The 24,109-nt window shown below is 35.3% G+C and overlaps 1 protein-coding gene and 1 pseudogene across 4 annotated transcripts; one reads left to right on the top strand and one right to left on the bottom strand.

The window, feature by feature from the left end:
- Positions 1-124: 124 nt before the first annotated feature.
- Positions 125-4,819, bottom strand: LOC113303990 (ninja-family protein mc410-like). 4 transcript variants are annotated; one of them, XM_026553083.1, is made up of 4 exons: positions 4,408-4,819; positions 1,957-4,314; positions 1,260-1,821; positions 125-869 (listed from the first exon to the last, which is right to left on the bottom strand). In XM_026553083.1, exons 3-4 carry the CDS (start codon positions 1,753-1,755, stop codon positions 364-366), a joined length of 1,002 nt encoding a protein of 333 aa, XP_026408868.1. In that variant the 5' UTR covers positions 1,756-1,821; positions 1,957-4,314; positions 4,408-4,819; the 3' UTR covers positions 125-363. The 4 variants fall into 4 exon arrangements, with proteins under 4 accessions (XP_026408868.1, XP_026408867.1, XP_026408869.1 ...); XM_026553082.1 differs by having other exon boundaries at positions 1,957-4,282; XM_026553084.1 differs by having other exon boundaries at positions 1,957-4,124.
- A 1,755-nt stretch (positions 4,820-6,574) lies between these two features.
- LOC113306469 lies at positions 6,575-17,509 on the top strand (annotated as a pseudogene).
- The last annotated feature ends 6,600 nt before the right edge of the window (positions 17,510-24,109 follow it).

The raw sequence follows: 24,109 nt of genomic DNA, 5'->3' as shown, positions 1-24,109 counted from the left end.
ACTATCAAACTGTAAGCTGTTTGGTAACCTGTTTCACTACACAAGTCAAAGCTACTGATCTCTGTCATCAAGACAAGAAGTCAAGAAGTGCTCCAAACATTCAGAATTGTATATTTTAGAACTATTATGCAAACTATAAATTTCTTATTCAAACAGAATTAAACCATTTGCTGCTCAAAGAATTGATCAGAGAACATAAATCAATGAACATATATAATAAGAATTACGAATACAACAACTGACAGAGATTACAAATCCAACCATGAAACTACACGTTGCACATTTTCTTCGTTTCGACGATATTCCTGTGGCAAACTATGTCAATAAATTTACTTGTATGGGTGCCCAGTACTGAAGAGCACATTAACTTTTAGTCGAGGCTGCAGGATTGCCAGTCGAATAAGACAATCGATCTGTGTTGAATTCATGGTTAGACTGATCTCCACGTGCGTGTTGAATAAAATCCCCAGAGGACATATGGGATCCATGACAAGCACAAACAATCTTCACTTGATTTTTGTCATACCTGTAGGCAACCCCAGAGATAGTTTTGCCATTTGGTCCAGGACCCGTAGTGGACACCCATGGTAAATTAGGGTGGGATCCAGATCCACCAAATCTCAAACCTGGAGCAATACCTGGTCTTATAGCCGAACCTTCGGGAGGGAAACCTTCCACCCCCGGTTGAGATGCTGCATTGGCCCTCACACTCGCACCATTTTCATTCACATCATGTCGTGCTTGAGAAGAGGAAGATGAACCGCCTTCTTCTACTACAATAGGCTGTTTACCACCTTGCGCCAACTCAACTGTCTTTCTTTCATCTGTTAAAATTTCTGAAGAACCCTGAGGAGGTCTCTCGACAATAGCTGCATCCAAGATAGTAAAAAAAAAAAAACTTAAATGTATCAGAATCTATACAAGAGAGCAGTAGTGCTAACTTAATTTACTAAGGTGTCACTAACCAAGTCAATATCCTTGGAAGCAACAAAAATAAATCGATGAGAATCTTTTTCGATCACCCAATACAGAAACTGATTTTACCATGTAAAAGGGAAAGGTCATGAAAACATTTTCAAGCCACTAATTCCTATGAGATGACGACACTATTACGTTTCAATGAGTACTACATTGCACGTATTTAACGAATACAGATGATATAAGTCACAACCACCCAAACTACCCATGCCATCTACAGTAACAAACACAATTCTAAAATTTTCATGGCATTCACAACACCAAAAGCAAACAGTTCTTACCAGGCGTCTCAACATGTTGAACTTCACTCTCATGCTTCTTCAAGCAATTTATCTCCTCGAACGCCAATTTCCTTTTACCATTACTAGCCTCTAACCACGATTTCTGTTCCATCTCAACACAATCAGCTTTCTCTTCCTCAGCAACTCCTTTCAACTTATTATCATTTCCACCCCAAAGTCCTTCATACTTGATAAATTTCGCATCATTTCTCTCCGTCGATACCTCAGTATCCCCAACAGAAGACTCCGGCTTCCCCCCAAGATTTGTAAAAAAGTTCTCCGGCACCTCTTTCTCTTTCACAGAATCATCAGTCACATCATTTGGTTTGGAATCTTTGGATTCATTATCTGATTCGTCAATTTCAATAATTTCTTTCTTGACATCATTATCCACGGAATTACCACCATCTTTGCTGTTCTTTTCTTTATCAACTGATCCACCACCACCACCACAAGGTAGTCCTAAGCTTAACTCAATCCCATTTCCATCCTCCATTTATAGAAAATCAAATTTAAAACCTGAAAATGTTGCCTATGAACTAACAATTACAAAACATAATACCTGCACAAAATCAAAACCAAATTGAGACTGAATTATTCAGAAAAATTACTAATCCTGAAGATAATATGATGAAATTAGGGATCGATCTTGAATTTAACTTCAAAATTGGAGTAAATGATAATGAGATTTACGTACCTGTATAGAGGAAAGCTGAAAATGATTGTGCAAAACTAATGAAGAAGAAATTGAATCATCATGTTTAGTAAGATGGAAGCTGAGAGAAGCCCTAATTTGGAGAATAAGGACAGATTATCAGATGGTTTGCAACCGTAATAATCTAGGTAGGAGCGACCTGGTTCTTCTTTTGTTTGTAAAGTTGGTGCTGGACTTATGACCAAGATCTGGCCCACAGGTATCAACCGTTGATATGTATTTGCAATTCTTTTTTTGTGATATGGACGGACTTGAACTTGAGACCTTCAATGAGCTAGGCTAATTATTAGATGGTCAACAGTCCGGCGGTTTGCTGGTTGGCATGCTCTCTCCCTACTAGGAGATAGGAGTTCAAATCTCGTAATTGCCAGAATTATCTCCTTGAAGAGTTAAGGATGTAGTCCAAGATAATTATCCCAAACCGATCTAGATAACCAGCAGAAATATTTGTGATATCAGCCCATGTTTTCGTTTCTACTCCAAGGCCGCTTATTTCCCACCCGATAATAGGTGCAAAAGCTCATTTATCTCCTTCATTTTTTGGTGTTGAATTTATCTAGAGTGATTTTAGGTGTACCTCAGATTTTATATGAAAATCGTGACACTTGCCAATGATACAGTTAAATTTTATAGTTCTTGTGGCGATCTTTTGGTTTCTTCTTTTTATAAGAAAGAAAAGAGCAAAAATATGTACAAGGTGTACCCAAAGACAAAATCATAGGGCTTAGAAAAAGTAAGTTTCAATTTACAACAGAACAATGTTCTCAAATCCTTTCTATTAAAAAATATCTAAGACCCTAATTATTACTAAAAATGCCCTCACTAGAACACCAAATGACGTGTGTTAGTGTTATTAACAAAATCAGCACATCTCGGCCTTTCCTTTTATCTATAATGCTGGAAAAATGGAATAAAGTTCATGATTTCGTCGCCCGGAATCCCCTGTTCCACATGATTTCCTGTTTTAAGACCTAATTATACCATTACTTTAATTTTCTCTACCATCTCAAAAATGAACAAGAACCAAAAACAGAAGTCAAAATAACAACTAAAACGACTTTGATAGCCACTTATCCTTCTTTCCTGTCTTCTGAAAAATTAGGACTATTCATACTTCTCCAACCCTTATTTTCTCGCAATAATATAAATATATGCATGGAATTGATGGGAGGATACATTTTGATGATTGATACTTGACAAGTGTATTATTGTGAAGTTTGTAACTAACTTAAATTCTTGAAACTTTCCTAGAAGAAAGATTGGGTTTGTAAATTCTGGTTGAGCTAACTTTATGTAAAGTGAAAACTATGAATAATTTAGAAAACCTATAATTTATCCCCCTAAGGTATACCGTGATGAGATGTGACGACATTTTCCCACCGGTCAATAACATGGGAAGCCGTGAAAATTTAGCTACAAGTGGACTCGCACAAGCATTAACGTAAGATGTAAGACTATTTGGTTATTATAGCATTACAAGTTGCAACTCCTTCCTCGTTACATCTTAGATAAAGAACTTCTTGACTCCACTCTTCCGAAAGACCATAATCAATGCAAAGAGACAAACTTCTAAATTGGAGGAAAGGATTTGGAGATCACTTGTAATAGATTAACCCTTGACCAAAAATTAACAAACAAAAATCATGAGTTTAAATATTACCGGATAGTGAGTTGTGATATAATCCATTTCCCCATGTTCGATCGAAGATCTTTAACATTTTTGATTGACGTGGGAACCAACCACACCCCGAAAACGTTTTTGCCGGCTTTTGCAAAATGTCAATATATACAACTATCTTGCAGGGGGACTTCAACGCAACTAGAAATGCGAGAGCACCATTCTCGGAGGAAATACATGACCTTCGAAGATGGTGGATTGGTCACTGGTGTCTTGCAGGGGACTTCAGTGCAACTAGGAATGAAGATGAAAGGAATAGACCAGGTGGTGTTATTAGAAATAGAGACTTCCGGAACCATTGCTTTGCCCTTGTGATCAATAAGCCCATCTATGTTGATCATGTTGATGAAGTGTTGGGTTTGGGCCGAAGTGACTTGTTTTCCTCTTGGCAAGTGATGTCGTTGAAATCTCCCATTAACATCCACGGAAGATCATGTGAAGGAATTAAGTTGTCAAAATTAGACCAAAATTCCTTCATTACCGGTTGATTAGGAGGACCATATATATCAGTGAATATCCAAGGGTTATGTGTAAAATCAGACAAGACATAAATATGGATGATATTTTGATTTGCCACAATGACTTGGATTTTCATGTGCTTGCCACATCAGGCATAGCCCTCCTTTCTTCCTTTACATGGGATAACAAAGCAATCATGATAACTAAATAAGAACAAAGATTATGCAGAGTTACACTACTATCTAGAGTTTCTGCTAAAAACAGTAAAGAAGGTTGGATAGTACATGTATACTCACATAGTTTTTGAAATGTCAAAGAGTTGTTAATGGCTTGACAGTTCCAAGATAGGTGATTCATAATTGGTGCGAGTGTTGTTCCTTTCCAACAACTCGCTTGCCTTTGTCTCTAGGTTGTTCAGATGCTTCATTCTCCTCATCAAAAGATAGTTGCCATGCTGGTTTGGTTTGGTTGGGTTGGATATCAGAAGTGAATGAATTTGGTTTATGAGGGTGAATGGTGTTATCTGGGTGGAGGAATCTAGTGGATCTGGTCTTACGTGTCCTGCTTGTTGAAACCTCAAACTAAGATAGAGGCTCTCTGGTAGATTGGGGAAGGAGAGAGGGGACCTACACATACTTTCTTATTTTAGGTGGTGGCGGTGGAGCTGCAACTCTGGAGTTGGAGATATGTTGAGGTGACGAGGGATGATCTTTCTCTATTGGTTGAACTTTTTTTTAATATGTTTTCAGAGGTGTTGGGGTTTCAGTGGTAGGTGCCAGGAAATGGTTATGTGTGACTTTGACGTGTGGTTCACCATCATTATTGGTCACCACAATGTTCACTTGAGCATGCTTATCGTCTAAGAAATCTTCAATCAACTTGATGTAACTAGAGTTGAAAAAATGTTGAAGTGAGATGGGATTTGGTGATGAAGGGGTGAAGAAAGGGTGTTGGGCCAAGCCTGATTGTTGTTGTTGCATAGTTTGTGATGGGCCCGTCGGGGGTGGTGGTGGTGTTATTTTCTTGGATGGAAATATTCTTGATCTACCTTCACTAGTGATCACAACTTCTTTTATGGGCACCCCAAAATGGATAGGCCCCCCAAAATTTGTTCTGATGTGAAAACTGCTGCTTGGTCCGTCAATCTTGCTGAATTGTGGGTCCTTGTCAGTGGTAACATTATTGGAAACATGTTGTTCATCATTGTTTTTTGTTGCCGCCGTCAGAACTTTCACAGATGCATTAACTGTGGTAGCAGCCTTGAGAGAATATGCTGAGAGAGAGGCAGTGCCAGAGTCTTTTTGAAGCTGGTTTGATGGAACTGGGGTCCATTTTTTCCCTAGCTGGTTCATGATGGCTGACAACCGAGATGGAACCGGTGTATGACTTGGCTGAGTTACTAGTTGACTTGGGCCCTGAGTAGTTGGTGTGTCTGTCATTGGACTCACTTCTTTCAACTGTTCTTGCACCCGATTTGCTTCTTCATTGGTCTGTTGTGTAAGTTCTAGTTTGAGCTTGAGTGTGGTGTTGATGAGGTTCCTTAAGAATTAGGATTAGAAGAAAAGAATGAAACAGATCTAATTTGTTTATGCTTTGGGTTTTGAGCTCTCATCTTGCCATTAGGCTTATGGTAAGGAATCTGAAGGAATTTACGGTCTTGCAATGCATGTTCATAACTCAAAAAATTTGGACGTTCCTTGGCTACATGCCCTGTGAAACCACATCTGTAACATAGGGTTGGGAGATATTCATAAGAAAATTGAACCCAACTCGGTCCAACAATATTCAACAAAATTCCTGGTGAAAAGGGTTTTGCTAAATCCATCTCCATCTTGACTCTAGCGGGTTTTCCACAAAGATCCACTTCAAGGACCTTACATGTTTCTGCCATTAGTTCCTCTATTGCAGTTTGATCTTCAAGATAACCATGAAGGTATAGTAGTTGAATCCAAAACATAGCTTTGGTAAAACATGCAGAAGGGTTCTCTTGATACTTACCCCAGTCTTCAAAGAGCATCACCTGGTTCTCGATAATCCATGGTTGGTGATCCAATATAATCTCTTTGTCACTTTCATGGAACATAAAAACCTTATATTCCGGAGTGTTGGCTACCGTCTGTATATGTTTGTAGGTGAGTGGATGCCAGAGTTTCTTGATGGCTAGTTTCAGCGTTTCATAAGGAATTTTTCCTCCCAACATATGAAGTACCAGGCATTTGTTATGATGTGCATGCATAAGATCTCTCATCCTTTCTGTCAACTGGAAAATATGAATATCTTTGGTGTTAGCTTTTTGGTTTTGATTCCTAAAGCTTTTTGTAGAAAGTGGGTGATGATTTTTTTAGCAAAGGTGTTTGAAGCTTGTGTGTTTGATACTGTAGTGGATTATCACTTTCTTCTCTGAACTGATATGGTGGTGGTGAAGTAGTCTTTTTTTCCCTCTTTTTTGAGAAAGTAGAGGCAATGGGGATGAAAGATGATGAGTTTGTATATGAAAGCGAAATTATTTTGTGTATATTAAAATTGATTGAGGAAGTTTTAGGAGTAGAGTTGGCAGAAGGGAAATCATTGTGATTTTTGTTTCTTTTAGTTTCCTGTGAAAGTGATTCAGGAGTGAGTTTGAATGATGTAGCTATTGTAATATGGTCGGACGACTCTTCAAGCATGCATTGGTGGTAGGGGACGGTGGAGCTTCCATCATTGGGTGAAAAAAATATGGGAATAAGAATAGGGAGGTGGTTTGAGAATGACTTAGTCTGGTAGTGTACTATCCATAAATCCAATTAATCAATCTTGAAGGTGTTTCCAGCCGGAGACAAATTGATATTAATTGCACACTTTATCGATGTGCTCTCTTTAATCAATCGAAACTCTCTCAGAAACACAAACCCTACTTAAGCGAGTTGCAATTTTATAGACTTCTTGACTTTAGTCAACCTAAAACGCCCTCTTTATGACTTGCCTATCTTTTTTTCCCCGAATTATGTTTCATGAAATTTTAATATTTACCTTAACTTTATTAAATCTACTCATTAACATGTTTTGGAAAGAATTAATAGTATTACTCCAAAATAAAAATAAGATTGACCTTTTCTTTTCTAAGATAAAAGGTTAAAGTTTTATGAAGCAAAATTTAGAATTATTACAAGGGAATTTCATAACTTCAAATTACTTTCCAACTAACAAATGTTTGACTAATTGGAGTAGCGTCCAAAGAATTCAAATTTTCGGCCGCTATTGGACACTTGGTTTTAAATTGCCATCGTCCTAATTTTTTTATTTTGAGTTTGTTGTCTAGTTTAGAAATCTGTTACTTTAATTTCCTCCAACATGTCAAAAAGTGAATAAGAAATCGAGAAGAGAAATCAAAATAACAACAACCGGAAAATGTCCATAACCATTATTTTTCCCTTGCTTTTTCATCTTTCTGAAATAAGTTGGAAGTATTTTATATTTGTTTAACCTCAATCATATCGCAACAACGTGCAGACGGGCACGTAAATGATGAAAGGATACATTTTTTTATGAATGGTAAGTAGTAGTTGCAAGTATTGTGAGTTGTGAATTGTAATTAACTTAATCTTGAAACTTTTGTAATAGCATCTCCGATAGAGAATGAAAATATTACTTTCTCATGCCACATAGTATTTTAGACTCATATTTAGTATATATTCATCTTCGATAGTTAGGTCTTACAAACTAGGAGGGATGCAATACTACGTTAAGGAAGGTTTTAACTACATCTTCGAATTTACTTACATGTCATATATTTCACTAATTGTTTTTATTAATTATTTAAAGTCATATATTTCGTTTAATTCTTTTTAATAATTATTTAAAGTAGAGTTAGAGGTTAACATTTTAACATTTAAGATATCTTAAGGGTTAAATCCCTTGCTATAGAGATAGTTATAAACTATAAGAGCATCTTCAATGCTTGAGATCAAGGTCATCCTATGTGGAGGTCTTATTAATACCTTTTGGTTGTGGGTCATTTACTACATGACAAAAAATAATAAAGATATGATTCTTTACCTAAATTTCATCTCCAATCCCTAAGGTCATATCTGACATTTTTGTCTAAATTTAGAGACAAAAGATGATGTGAACTTAAGACCCAAGGTCATGGAGAAGGTCTTATTTAGACTTTCTCCTTTACCCCCACTTGGTCCCCACATGGACATGTCACCTCTCTTTATATCCTTCACCTTGGTGTTGGAGATGAAAAATTGGTAGAAAAGGTCTTAAATTCTATGTGTCATATCAATTTAAGACCTTGACCTATAGCATTAGAGATGCTTTAAGGTCATATATTTAATATATTTGCGGAAATAAAGATCTTAATAAGACTTCCACGTAAAAGGATTTACACCTATTATTGGAGATGCTCTAAATTTATTATATTATTAATTCTCATTGGGAATCGATAAAAAAAAACTAAGCTAACTTTAAGTTAGGGTGGAAACTTTGATGATTAACTTTAAATAAACTGTAATTTATCCCGTAAATCCATTATGATTCCCGATATCTTCCTGCCATGAGCATCCGTGAAAACTCGATATCATGGGCCCACATAAACGTCCGTCTAAGCGGTAACCCCTATTTTGGCAAATATTGCGTCCCTATTCCTACTTGCATGCAAGAAAAAACTGCATCTCAGACTCCAGTCTTTATAAAGCTTTTAATCAATGCAAAAAAACAAATTTCAAACTAAACAAACAAATTTAGAGGGCCTTCAAATATACTCTGTATAAGAAGAAGATTTTTCATTAATTAAATCGAAAAGTCAAAAATTATGTTAAGAATTAAATTTCTGAATGACTTGATAGAGCAAAAAGATATTTTTATTACGAATTTAAAGAAGAAAATGTTTTTAACTTTTCAGGATAACTTTTTATGCTTTTGGTTTCCATATACACACTCTTATTTGCAATAAATGGAACCTCTAAAGCTAAAATATTGTACCAAAACAAATATTAGTTGCAAAACACCGAAGAGAAAATTAAGGTATAGTGATGGGTAACCATTACTCCTTCGTAGCGATGGATAGAAGAGATGTTTTGAAAAGAGAAGACGCATATGGATTGCACAAGCATAATAGAAAAATATATCTGGCAGAAAATTTATTTTAGGGGGAAAGTTACTAATATTAACAATTTAGGGGAAAGCCAAATCACTAATTTATTTAGGAGGATAAACTCAAAAACCCTGTTGTTAATTTACTACCGAACATAATCCTCTTTCCTGAAAAATATTGGAGACACTGGTTATTCTAAATATTATTTGTCTAAAACCTAATTACACTAGTTACTTTAACTTTCTTCGACATCACAAAAATAAGCAAGAAATCAAGAGGAGAAGTTAAAACAATAACAAAAATAGCTTCAATAACCATTATACTTCTTTCCTATCTTTTCATCTTTTTAAAAAACAATTAGATTTATTTATATTACTCCAACCTTTATTTTCTGGCAAGAACATATATATAGGCATTAAATTGATGCAAGGATACATTTTGATGATCGACAAATGGAACCTTACATAGTTGTAACTAACTTAAAATCTTAAGACTTCCCTGGAAGAAAGATTAGGCACTTTATAAGTTACCAAACTTTTTTGTAAGTGAAAGCTATGAATAATTTAAATGAATTGTGATTTATCCCGTTAAGTATACCGATTGCGCTGTTAATGATGACATTTGCTCACTAGTCAATGGCATAAGCAGCCATGGAATTTAGATAAGGTGGCCTCGCACAAACATCAACATCAGCAATAAGTACAATTTGGCAAGTATTGCATTCCAACTCGTTCCTAATAACATCCAAGATACAACATTTGTGGGATCTGGTCTTCCGAAAGATCATAAATAATGCAAAGGGACAAACTTCAAAATTGGAGTAAAACATTTGGAGATTACTTGTAATAAATGAAGCCTCGAAAAATCCTTTTTTATTGATTTTTAATGTGGTAGAATTGATCTTGTGATATGTTTACAAGAGCAATTATGAAAATATCATTTACCATTAAATAAAATTATTCTTCGTAATAAATAACCTCAAAATCTAGACTAAAGGTTAGCATTAAATGCTCCTTAACCTATGTGTGTATGCAGAGGTTAACATTTTCCCTGTTAATGTATGCACCCATGCATAGATTAAGACTTATTAATATTAAGTATATTTATGTTGGGTTTTGGATTTATTAATTAGCTGTATTGAGTTTTGAGATGCGTATTGGGATAACAGCTGATAGGGTGTAGAATACACCGTATTTAATATCTATTTGTTATGCTTTCTTTGTTATTTTTCTTGTAAATTATGTATTTTACGCGTGTTTTGAGTTCTATAAGTACTCTGGAGTCACACGGATGAAAAGAAGAAGAAACCGCCCAATTTGAGAAAAATGATAAAAAGGTCATTTCACAAGCAAGCACTATTGGGAGCCTGGCTAAGGTTAAGGGGCGACTATCCTTTGGAGAATGATTAAAGACAACTGGCTAAAGTTAAGGGGTGACCATATGTTATAGGCACCCAATATGAGGTGGTTCTTATCCCAAACCAACCTACTATACCCTAATCCTAAAATCTCGTGAGCCTCTCATTCAATCGCCTGCACCTGAAATTGAGAACGAGAGTAACGGAGGCACAACCATGGTGGATTCGGATCCAGAGAGAAACCGAAAATAAGATGGAGGAAGGTGCTGTCAAATTTATGAGACAAAGAAAAGAAATCGAAGGTGAATTCTACCAGGGTTTAAAGGAATCAGGGTTTGTGGCTTTGTTGATGGGTTAGAGACGAAGTTGTTGATGGTATCTGCCGAGAATTAAATGGGTTTTTGGTTTGAATCTGAGATGGAAATTCGTGGTAGTTGCTGTTGATTTAGGCGATGGAGTAGAATAAGACAGTGGTGGTGATGTTCATGGGTTTGTGGTGGTGGTTGAGATCCGAGATGTTGTTGATGGGTTGGTTTTAGATTCGGCAACAATTGCTCGAGAAATCTTAAGGGGTTTTGAGTTTGAGCATAGAGATTGAAGAATTGCAGTTGCAGAAAGGAAGCAGAAGAAGAAATTGAGGAAATAGAGATGATTCTGCCTCGATTGATAAAGAATGGGTCAGTGTGGTTCGAATTGTTGGTGATTTGGGTGACGGTCTCTTGATTCAGTTGTGGAAGAACGAAGAAATGGAGTCTGGATTCGATTTAATGTTGATTTTCATGGGTTCGAAGTTTCAGCTGAGAATCAGAGATGGGTTGTGGCTGTTTCTCTGAGTTCGAATTAGAAGATTGGGTTTTGAGAAATGGCGATGAAGACAAATGAGATGATTGAAGAAGGTCCCGTGGTTGAGATCCAGAGAAGATGATCGAGAAGCACAGATGATGTCGATTCTGAGTTCAACAGAGAGATGGGTTTGAGCAGTGGAGCAGCTAGATGGTGATCTCGACACCAACAAGGAAGAATTCGAAGTTTGGTGCCATTGAATCTCGATGCTGGTAGAAGAACTTATGGGATTATAATCGAGCTGGTGTTATCAAAGAGAGGAATCAAGTTTGAGTCTGTAATGAAGAAATATGGAGATGCAATTGGTGATGACTTGAAGCTGTTGTCGCTGCTCATTGGTAAAAAGGGTTATAGATGAATGTTTAGGAGAATGAATGCTTGAATTGAGTAGATGTATGCTAGGAACTTCTACAGAAATGGAGCTATGAAAGGCCTGAATTTGGCCGGGAAATGTCGGAGAAACAAACTAAATTCTGTCAGAATTTCATCCAGACGAGTTAACTCAGTACCGGCCGATGACGGATCCAACTCAGCTGAGTAATACGAGTTAGCCGAGTAAGATGCTGACTCGGTGTCTGAGTCCATTCCTTTGACCTAGTTGACTAATAGAATACCGACTTGGCTGTTAAATTTGACGGCACCGTGACAGAATATTCTGTCGACGGAGAAGTATATCCAGTGATCGACAGTGGCTTTCCCGGCTGATTTCCGGTGGTACCAGGATTTTGCCGGCGAGCCAAAGTTACAGATTTTTTGTGTGGATTCTTCTCATGAGTATGAAGACTTAGATTTGGAAATTGGATGAAAACTTGGAAGATTTGAAGATTTGGACTTGAAATTGGAATTAGGTTCAAACTGGGAAAGTGGTGTTATTATGGGAAAGAGATTTTATTCCTTGGAGGATTGGAGAGCAATTGAAGCCTATAAATAGAGAAGTTCTCTATTTTTCTCTACACACTTCTACACCTTTACACACACAACACTTTTCTTTTCTTTATTCTTTGTGTGAACTCCTCAGCATGAGTAGCTAATTTTCTTATTGATTGAGGATAAATTCCTAGTTTTTAACATGTTTTGAGTTTTGTTTTTAAAATCTACCTTGAAGTTTTTCACATGATTATCGTTTGTTTTTATTAATAGGAATGTTTATACATTCATGGTTGATTGATAGATTGGTTAGAGTGCATGCTAAATTGATTTGTTAGTTTGATCTAAAGCTAGTATAAGTTAGGGGATAAGTAATCGTTTCTTGACTCTTTACACAAGTAGCAAACTGATAGACACATTTTTGTGTCAGATATAATCTCAATTGTATATATTGTTAGTGCTCGATTTTGTATTTATTTTGGCTTTTTATGTCTTTGTAGGTGTTTTTGGAAAAATAAGATTTTGCGGCGAAATTGACTCGAAAAGTGTTTTTTGCGTTCATGGGAGGACATTTGCTATTCAGACCCTCACTTTGGATAAGGGGTAACCTAATTACTAAGGGGAATACCATTTCCAGGCATCTGCTAATCGCACCCCTACTCTGGATAAGGGGAAACCATCTTCAACATTAAAAAATCAGGTTTTGCGCGGGAAAAAAAGTGTGGTTAAAGATCAGTTTTGGCAATCGTGATTTGGAGGAGTTTGAGGTCGATTAAACCTCTGATTTTCATAGGATAGACTCCTTATGGCTCTAGGAATCTGATATGGGTGTTTAAATCGATTAGATTGGGCTCAAACGACGGATTTTTCTCACAACAAGAAAATATGGAAAGTCACGTGTGTGACCTGTTTTAGGGAATTTTAGAGTGATTAAAACGCTATAAACCTTCCCAAAGATTTGTATCTATCTAAGGAAGAGTTTAGAATGAAAAGGAAAGCTCAGAAACGCGTAGAAATCCTAAAACAAGAAATTGTCGCAACTTGGCCGTAAAGAGAAGGAAAGAGATTTTGGAAGATTTGGGAGAGATTTAATCGGTATTTTTAATATAAATAGATGTCTTGGGTCATATAAAAGAGGTGTCGAGAGTTTGGGAACCTAAGGAGAGACAGAGAAGAAGAAATCAGAGCTTTACCAAACTTTGTTTCTGCTGCTGCTGTTGAAGAAGAAGAACGCGAAGAACATTGACCCTCGGTAGACAGCCGCAGAAACGTGTCGATGTTTAACAGCTGAAGAACATTAAGCTGTTCAGGGAAGTCTTATTCTAGGGTTTTAAAATCAGCGACAAAGCAACAGTTTTTATGTAACAGTTCCATTGTAAGAGCTATTTTGCAACACCAATACACTGTTGCAAACAATCTGTGTTATTACTTTTCACTCTTTTAATCATCTTTTGAGCAACAAACACATATTTTGTGATCATGATTAATATGAGGAGCTAAACACCAACACTGGGATGACGGAGGAAGCCATATTTCATACGTGTGGTAATTATATTTAATTCTTTTTATGACTTTTTGCATTAATTTAATCGTTTTATGATTTTTCTTAATTAGTTGTGAAGTCGTATGATGATGTATGCTTGGTCTAAGTGCTTTTGATGCATCATGCTAGTGATTTACAGTTAATCTTTTTAAAATCTACCCTGGCAAAGAATTAGAGTCAATAAACAAGAGCTATAATTGTCTAAGAATTGATTTTTGAACCACATGGTATGAGGTTTGGTGGAATCCTGAGTCTCAGTAATCTCTCGACATTGTGACAAACCTTGTGTATATATTTTCTTTATTTTTATTGTTTTCTATTATTAAGTCTGAAATTGAGTCTACACAAGTCCGAGTTGAACGAACTTTATTTACCACTTAAAAAACTACATCAATTTTTGGCGTCGTCGACGCGGATTTGTATTTAGATTTGTTTTAGGTTTATTTTTATTATTTTTTTTTGTTCTTTTTTACGCGTTTTGGTAATTTTCGATTCTTTTCAGATTTGGAGCGAAGCTACAAGGAAAGAAAAGTACTATAAAAGAAAAGCATCGCCAAAGAAGGAAAGAAAAGAGGAATCTGAAAGGAGTGAAGAAGAAGATTTTGTATATAGTTATTTTGTTTATTTTTAGAAACTGTAAATAAGATTTTATTTTTGTAATTTTTCTTTTCCTTTTTGGACATTTTTATTTTTGACTTTATTTTTGGATTGGTCATTATTATTATTTTGAAACCCTAAGGAAGGGTTAAAAATTAAATATAAACTGTTTGCAGGGAACCCCTCGGGTTCGTACACTGACGTTGGAGTCGGTGTCCTGAGTCGACTTCAACGGTTCATCGCTCGTCTGGTACAGGAGGTAAAACTCTATCCACCCACGAATCCCCTGTCAGTAGGTATTATTTTGTGTGACAACTCACACCCCTGTAGTAGAATGTCGAACTGATGTTACAATAGCCAATACAACGAATATCCGACTGAGTTTCAAAATGGACGTTACTACTTTGACCATAGTGTGAATAGTGGTTGGGAACATCATCCTTTTGAAGATTATGGTCCATACCATGGTGAGCCCAATTACTATCGACATATGCACCGGTCATATGAGCAAAATTCTTATATTTCTCCTTTAGAAGAGTCTCTCAGGAAGTTAGAACAGTCGACACGTAGGATAGCTGAGATGAATAACTTAGTTTATGACGAAAGAAAACTTTCTTTAGAGGAATCCCTCAAGCTGATAGCTGAGACGAACGAAAGAATTGCTCGAAATAATCTTAATTTTCAATATAGTGTCTCCAATAATACCCTTGAAAATGAGGATAGTTATTTGCATAAACAGGATGACGAGGATAAAATTGGTTACACTACTTGTTTAGATGAGGTTCAACCATTTTCATGTTATTATAATGATTATGATGAGGATAGTGTTGATGAAGAATTTGAAATAAATATGCATAGTGATCAGGAATTTGCTACTCCAACTGAGCTTAATAATAATATTATTTCTAGTTCAAATCCAAATAATTTTAATAATTATTCACCAATTCAAAAGGACGAGGATTTGACTAGAAATACCCCCGTTTTAAACGATGTAGTATTTCCTGTTTACGAAGTCGATAATGGTTTAGAGGAACGAGTTTATTCTGAGAATACTGTTTTAGAGTCCCAAGACTTAGAAACATTAGTCTTAGACGAAGAAGATGAACTTGTACAACTTTTAAATATGAGTGAGGATGCATCACCTGAATATAATCTAGTATAATCTATCTAGAGACACCCAAAACTCTAAGTTTGGGGGTGATTATCATTCTCCTTTGCCTTACCTTTAGCTTTACCAAACTCTGTTTCTGCTGCTGCTGTTGTTGAAGAAGAAGAACGCGAAGAACATTGACCCTCGGTAGACAGTCGCAGAAACGTGTCGATGTTTAACAGCTGAAGAACATTAAGCTGCTCAGGGAAGTCTTATTCTAGGGTTTTAAAATCAGCGACAAAGCAACAGTTTTTATGTAACAGTTCCATTGTAAGAGCTATTTTGCAACACCAGTACACTGTTGCAAACAGTCTGTGTTATTACTTTTCACTCTTTTAATCATCTTTTGAGTAACAAACACATATTTTGAGATCATGATTAATATGAGGAGCTAAACCCCAACACTGGGATGACGGAGGAAGCCATATTTCATACGTGTGGTAATTATATTTAATTCTTTTTATGACTTTTTGCATTAATTTAATCGTTTTATGATTTTTCTTAATTAGTTGTGAAGTCGTAGGATGATGTATGCTTGGTCTAAGTGCTTTTGATGCATCAGGATAGTGATTTACAATTAATCTTTTTAAAATCTACCCTGGCAAAGAATTAGAGTCAATAAACAAGAGCTATAATTGTCTAAGAATTGATTTTTGAACCACATGGTATGAGGTTTGGTGGAATCCTGAGTCTCAGTAATCTCTCGACATTGTGACAAACCTTGTGTATATATTTTCTTTATTTTTATTGTTTTCTATTATTAAGTCTGAAATTGAGTCTACACAAGTCCGAGTTGAACGAACTTTATTTACCACTTAAAAAACTACATCACAAACACGAGACCTTGCGGAGGGATTCCGTGGAGCAATTGTGTGTGAAAACAACGCTAGAAAGTGGACCAAGCGAACCGAGTTTAACTACTAGTACTAAACCTAAATTCATAAATCTTAATGCGTTCGGGGAATTACTTCTTGTAAGCGAACCTCAAGGTGGTTCTTTTGAATAGAATCTGATAACTAAGCGGACCTGTTACTCAGTGAAATAAGGAGTTTTGGGGTTAGCTAAGCGAACCTTCTATCCTACGGTTGGTGATAGTTTGTGACTAATAACATGTGGATGAAAAACATAACTTGAATCATTGTTTTGCAATGAAGAAGGATTCTTTTATCTTGTCTCTCTTATTGATTTCAACTTTATCTTTTTAATTGCTTTGTTTATTTTCTTTTGCTTTATAAAACAAATTCCCCCTTTTTGTGACAACTAAACAACTAAAACTCTTGCTCCTCGTGGGAACGAACTTGACTACACTATATTACTTGTTAATTAGGTGGAAAAATATTAATTAATTTGTTGTGGTTACGACACGCATCAACAGCCGAAAGAAATTTTTTTTAGTGAATAAGGAGATTCCGTAATTACCCTAATACTAGTTTTTACGGGTGAACTTTTTTTATCCCCTCTTTTCACTACTTTCTTCTTCGTTAGTTCTTTAATACATTACCTCCATTACTGGGGTTTCTTTCTCTGTTCAGTAGAAATGATGTTCCGTTGGTGGACTTGCATGGGCTACCAATGACGATTCACTAACCAAAGCTTTCAGTACTTTGGAGATGTCGTTGAATCTAAGATCGTCAATGACCGCGAGACTGGAAGATCCGGGTTTTGGGTTCGTCACTTTCTCTAACTAACAATCCATAAGAGATGCCATTGAAGGATTGAACGGACAGAACCTTAACGGCCGTAATATCACTGTGAACGAAGCTCAATCACGGGGAAGTGGTGGCGGTGGCTTCCGCAACGGTGGTGGAGGTGGATACGGAAGTGGTGGCGGCGACGGAGGCGGCTAAGGTCAACGTCGTGAAGGTGGTGGTGGATACGGAGGTCGTAGTGAAGGAGACGGCGGTGGTTATGGAGGTTACAGAGGAAGCGGTGGTGGTCGTTCATAAGGCAGCTGGAGGAGTTAGGATTTTGATTCCCTAGTTAAACTAAGACCCTTGGTGGTTTATCTTTTTTTAATTTCAGTCGAGTTTGGTGTTAGTTATGTTCTGGTTCTTGTTTTTGGTAGTGTTTGATGATATTTGAGTCCTTCTCTATCTATGGTCGGCGGTTGATGGTTTTACTGGTTAAAAAAAAAAAAAATGAAGCATCAATTTTAGAAATTTAAGAATGAAAATCAGTAGAGATCTGATAAAAGGAATTAATTATTTATTTCTTATCCATCTAATCATGATTCCCCTTCTTTGGATTTTGGAAGAACACCACAAAGAAGTGGAGATAATTAAAGGGAAAAGAGTACAGTATTAAAAGAGATTTGTTCTGAACTTTGTTTTTCATCCTTATTTGTTGATTTCTAATGTGATAGAATTGACCTTGTGATATGTTTAAAAGCGAAGAGAAAGCGGGAGGAGGAACCGAGGAAGGTAAAACCTAATAGGAAAGAAACATCAATTTTGCAAGGGCAATTATGGAAATCTCATTTACCATTAAGTAAAATTATTCTTCGTAATAAATAACTTAAATTCTAGACTAAAGGTTAGCATTAAATTCTCCTTAACCTATGCGTTGTATGCAGAAGTTAATATTTGCCTTTATATTATCGGATTGTTAGTTGTAATTTAGTCATTTCCTCGATCGGTAGTCATTTCCCCGGTCGGATTGGAGACCTTCAACATTTTAGATTGACATGAGAACCGACCATACCTCGAAACCGTTTGTGTCTTATTTGCAAAATCTCATTTTATCAACTGCCTTCTAACTTCTACTACGGTGAAAAGAGAGATTTGCTCAATTTGCTCTCATGAAAACTGCAGTGAGCTAGGACTGTATACAACAAAGTTGGATTCTCAATTGCTCTATTTTTAAACTCTTTTCTGGTTTCCAAATCTTCCCCTTTTAATAGCAACAATCTTTAAAATTTAACCGTTAGATTTCACAAATAAAATTCCGTCTGAACTATTTTTATTGTCAGTTAGATCATTAGACTTCATCTTTCTTATCAGCCGTTAGATTTTAAAGAAGTGGTATAAAGAATGTTTACAGGGATATAAAAGTAAATGCATTTTTATATATTTAAAAATCTCATACCTTTTAAACTACAAGTCGGATTTTTTATAAATTTATATATTTGGACAGCCCTTTAAATTAGTTACGCAATGAGCACAAATAATGATATCAAATTTTTGTTTTTCAATTTTTTTTATATGTCTCCAAATCTTATATGTTTTCTCCTTAAAAGTTAGACATAGCTTAAAATTAGACATAACTTAGAAAAAAATTGAAAAAATCTACAAGAAAAAAACAAAACAAATGATTGATTCTTAAGTACAAACGACGGATAATTTTTAAACAAAAAAATGTGGTGTCGAATTACCACCAAATTATTTAGAAAGTAGAAAAATAGCATCGTCGTCGTGCAACGCATGTGCTCACTACTTGTTTTTAAGTAATTACTGAAACATAGACTAACCTTCTTTTTTTATTTTATTTTATTTTTATTTTTTGGTTAATCAACAATTTCAATTTATTCAAATCAAAACGTGATTACATGATCGCTTACAAGAATAACAAAAACATCAAAATACAAGATAATAAGAACCCTAATTCAAATGAAGATATCAATTACAAGTACATCGCGAAGAGAAAGAGCCATACACCGTAAAGATACCCAGTTTTTGTAAATGTAGTAGGGAAGGATAGTATAATCCGGAATCAATTCCGACCATTTAATATGATTTTCTTCTTCTTCAATAAGAGATACTCCTATAAGAAAGGAATTATTTGCCCAAAACCTTGTAAACCCAAAGGAACCCGGATGTCCTAAATCATTTGGATTGAATATGGATTCTAAGAAATACCGTGTTAGATTCTCGATGTTCTTGAATCGAAAATAGCAAGTCACGAACCAGCAATTAAGGTTTGAATAAATCGCCCTCAAAGCAAAGAGAAATTCGCCCCAAATGGCGAAGAAAAATCACTCCAAATAGCGAAGAAATATGTCAAATGACATCAAAAACCAAAAGAAAACTACTTTTATTCGATTAAAACTTAAAAAAAAAAAAGAAAAGAAATATTACTCAGATCTGGTCCAAAAAGGACCAAATCTGAGCAAGAGGTTATTGGAGGCTAAGGTTTTTTTTTTAGAGAGAAGAGGAAAGGAAAAGAGAGAGAAAGAAGACGAAAGGAACCTTAATTATTTTCAATAACCCATATTGAAATTGCCTATATTGACTTGATCTCATAATTAGTTACACCAAATATTTTAAGCCCTGTTTGTGATTGTTTTTTTCAACCAAAAGCACTTTATAACAAACTTGTAACAAATTTTTATCAAAAATTATGTTTGGTAAAAAAAATTTAAAGTGTTTTTGGAGAGAAGCACTTTCATTTTAGGCCTGCTTTTAAAAGCTACTCAGCACTAGTTTTTAAAAGCTGGAAAAACAGCAGCTCTGGACCCACGTAATTCATTTTAATTGATTCTCTATTTTAACCTTGTTATTGTCTAACTTTTATTTTATTTTTTCATTTTCATTTTCATTTTCACTCCCTGGCAGTCACTTATTTCGATGCAGTTAAGAAGCAAATCCCCGACCAATTTACTTTATCTGCAAGAGACTCCATTCTTTGGCAATGCAATCAGATCAAACATGCTCAAGATTACCTTTTGTCTATTCCAATCAGTGGTTTAGATCAGTGTCTGGGTCCCAGACAGTTTAGAGTCGTAGTTAGCTATCGCCTTGGTATCCCTCTATTTGTTGAGGATATGTTGTGTTCTTGTTGCAATTGGCCTATGGATATCTTTGGTGATCACGCGCTTCACTGTGCTAATGATGTTGGACTAAAGTTTCTCCATGACTTAGTACATGATGTAATTGCGAATATTTGTTTCAAAGCCGGTGTCCCTGCACGCAAGGAGGTTGTATCAGATAGTAACAAGGATTTACGTCTAGCAGATATCCTTGTTCTCAATTGGGAAAAAGGCCAAGATGTGTGTATGGATGTCACATGAGTTTCACCCTTTACTGGAAATGGTGTTCTTTCTTTCGTCCCAGGCCAGGCTATCTCTAAAGCAATTTCGCGCAAGCGTTCTAAATATTTGAATGAGTGTACTTCGCATGGGTATGTTAGCTTTTACTACTTTAGGGGAACTTAGTGAAGATTTTATATGTTTTTTCAAGCGTATGAAGAATTGTTTAGTTATCCATGACGTTGGTAGTGGTTTAGGTAGTTTTATTTTGTACAGATTGGGTGTTGCTATTCAAATAGGAGTTGGTACTCAGCTTGTTGCTCGGCTACGACTAAAAACTATGTAATCATTTAAAAACTATAGGAATTTTCTAAATAATAATAATAATAATTAAAATAATAATATTTTATAAGCAAACCATAATCATAAAATTCTTTATTAAATAATAAAAATAATTATAAAAGAAGTCTCCCTAGGCCGGTGTGGTAGCAAGGAAGGAAGTCTCCCTAGGCCGGTGTGGTCGCAAGGAAGGAAGTCTTCCTAGGCTTTTTGTTAAATAATGTTAATTTCCTACGCCCTGCAGATATACTCGTACTTAACTGGGAGGATTGGAAAGATGTATGCATGGATGTTACGGGTGTTTCCACCTTCACTACTGTCAGTATTCGTGATTTCACTCCGGGCCGAACTATTTCCATGGTTGTCACTCGAAAGTGTAATAAATATTTGGAGAAGTGCTCTTCTCATGTATATGGGTTCAATGTCCTAGCATTTTCTACATTGGGTGAACTAGGTGAAAAAATGATTTCGTTCTTGAAGAGATTACGTAATTGTCTTCTTAGTCGTGATGCTAACTACAAGTTGTGTCATTCTCTTTTTGATATACTTGGTATCGTTATTCAAAAAGGTGTAGGTGCACAGCTTATGGCTAGGCTACCTGCTACCGAAGTGTAATAGATCATATTTGCTTTTGCTAATAAAATGCCCCTCTCGGCGCCCTTATAATAAAGATAAATTAAAAAGATAAATAAAATAAGAAAATAAAAATTACTTATATTTTATTAAATATATTAAAATTAGAAGTATAATTTATTATAATAATATCATATTTAAAACTAACTTTTGAATTATGTCTATTTTCGTCATTAACTACATCTCAAGCACTTTAAAATACCAGTTTACCAAACAGAATTTACAGTCTGTTAATTGCACAGTGCTTTTTAAATTATAGTTTACCAAACGTCATGTCGATTTATTTCCACAGCACAGCACAACAACACACCACACAACAGAAAAACGCTTTTCTAAAACTCACAACAATACCAAACTAGCCTTTAGTTTCCTCTGACATCTCAAAATTTTCTTAAACTGTAAAAGATTGATTATACATGAAGACTTCGGATCTTAAAACATAATAAACAAGAGATGAAGCCAGCATATGAATGATTGACAAAAGATATAGGCCCTATTAACCATATATGTTTTTTGTTTTGTTTTAGTTTTCATACTTCCAATAAGAATATGCATGAAACTGGTGAAAGGGTGCATTCATATGAACTCATGATTGATCACAACAACTCAATGATATATATGAAACTGATGAAAGGGTGCCTTCAGACAAACTCATATTGAATCACAAGAACTCAAAAGATAGGCATGAAATTGATGAGGGATAAAAGGGTGCACGTGCGTTTAGATGATTAGCAAGTACTCCATCCGTTTCAAAATATACTGTCTTTATTCCATTTTCACCAGTTTCAAAATTATGTCCAGCTTCTGTTTACAGTCATATTTTTCCAATAAACTCTCTACTATACCTTTAAATTTTTTTAAATTCACAAATTTATTTTTAACGGAACCCGGTCTAACAAATTAGAGAATTTCATATAATTAAAGAAACAAATATACCCTTTTTTAAGAGAATCTATACTTGGCTCCAAAAATTAAATTCCTTATAAAATTTATACTCCATAAATTTGATATCTTTTAGTTTTCGTTTTATATTTCGTATTTATAATTCTCCTAACAATTTTAGGTAGTTTTTATTGCTAGCATTTTTATTAAAATAAAATAGGTAAGTAATTAAGGGTAGTCAAGTAAAACACTATGGTCTGCTTAATATTTTGACAAAGTCAAAGCGGATAGTCTTTTTAAAATGAAGGGAGTAACAATCAATGTGCGTTAATAGCTTTAGAATCTTCTCTAGAATTATTTATGGGCTCTTCATACCCTAGGTATGGTTGGAAGTTTAACGAGGCAACATAGGGGTGTCCTATTTCTTTACAGGTTTTTAAATTTACTTCTTATGTATTTTTCTATAAAGCTAGTGATTTGAGCTGATATTGGAGGCATATCCTTGTCTAGGTCAACCTTGACTCTGCCTGCTGTATATGATTACGCTATAATGGTTAATCGAGGGTTTTATAAGTTTAGAGAAGCAAGAGTTTGTGGTACATGTTTTATATATATTTAGACAAAACAAAGCAAGCTTTACAAGAAAATATCCCGTCTATTAAAAAGCATTTGAGACATTATTAGTAAAAAGTGTCCTCATGGAACACCAAATGATGTGTGTTTTCATAATGAACAAAACTAGCTCGTCTCGACTTTTATTCCGTCCAAAACACACTTCTTGTTCTTCCCAACGTTAATTTCATCAATATTGGTAGTCAAATGGAATAAGCTTGACGATTTCGACGTTCGGACTCCAAAGTTCCGTAGATGTTGTTCAAGATATTATTTTCTCAAACTTAATTACGCTCATTACTTTAAGTTTCTCTGAAAAAGCGGGGGTCTAACAACCACGCCCAATTATTCGTTTGACAATCTGTATGGACTAACTCCAATATACTTTCAAGAGAATCAACTAGACAGCCAGACTCAATCTTAAGAAAAGTATATCAAAGAGTTATATCTCAATTTCTTAATTCAATCCGCAATCAAACAAATAGGAATTTGCGAGCCTAATTGAATATAAGAAATAACTTGGACGGTATCAAAAACCAATATCCAAGTGTCAATCAATTTAATCAACAACCAAAGGTTGGATTCCCAATTGATTGAACTTACGCACAACCTGTGATATTTCAATTATAAAGATAAACAATATAATGCGAAAAGAAATAACAAAACACCAGAAATTTTGTTAACGAGGAAACCGAAAATGCAGAAAAACCCCGAGACCTAGTCCAGAATAAACACACACTGATTATAAGTTGTTACACCAATTTCCTACTACCTATTCGGACTAGATGTAATACCTACTTCAACACTTGTAGAACTCCTAGTAGAATACCGATTCTCTTTAGAAATTATTCACTCAAATCTTCTAGGAGAACCCACGGCTCTCTTTTGAAGATACAACAACACGACTGATATGATTTGATATTTTGTTTGCACAAAACACCGGTTTGATTTCCCTTTAGATTTGAATCAAGGTTTTGGAAATCTTGTGTTCGCTTTGATAAAAAACAATTACTAGGTAAAAATAATATCAAAAAAAAACTTGTAGATTAGGGATTATTATACTCTTCAATAATAGGAAGAGAAACCTAATAACTCTATAACAAGAAAAACTAGAATAAATCTAGAGATATCTTGT

Source organism: Papaver somniferum, chromosome 8 (assembly GCF_003573695.1).
Source record: "Papaver somniferum cultivar HN1 chromosome 8, ASM357369v1, whole genome shotgun sequence".
Lineage (NCBI taxonomy): Eukaryota > Viridiplantae > Streptophyta > Magnoliopsida > Ranunculales > Papaveraceae > Papaver > Papaver somniferum.
The sequence above is the reverse complement of the archived record's forward strand: the minus strand, read 5'-3'. Positions and strand labels throughout refer to the sequence as shown.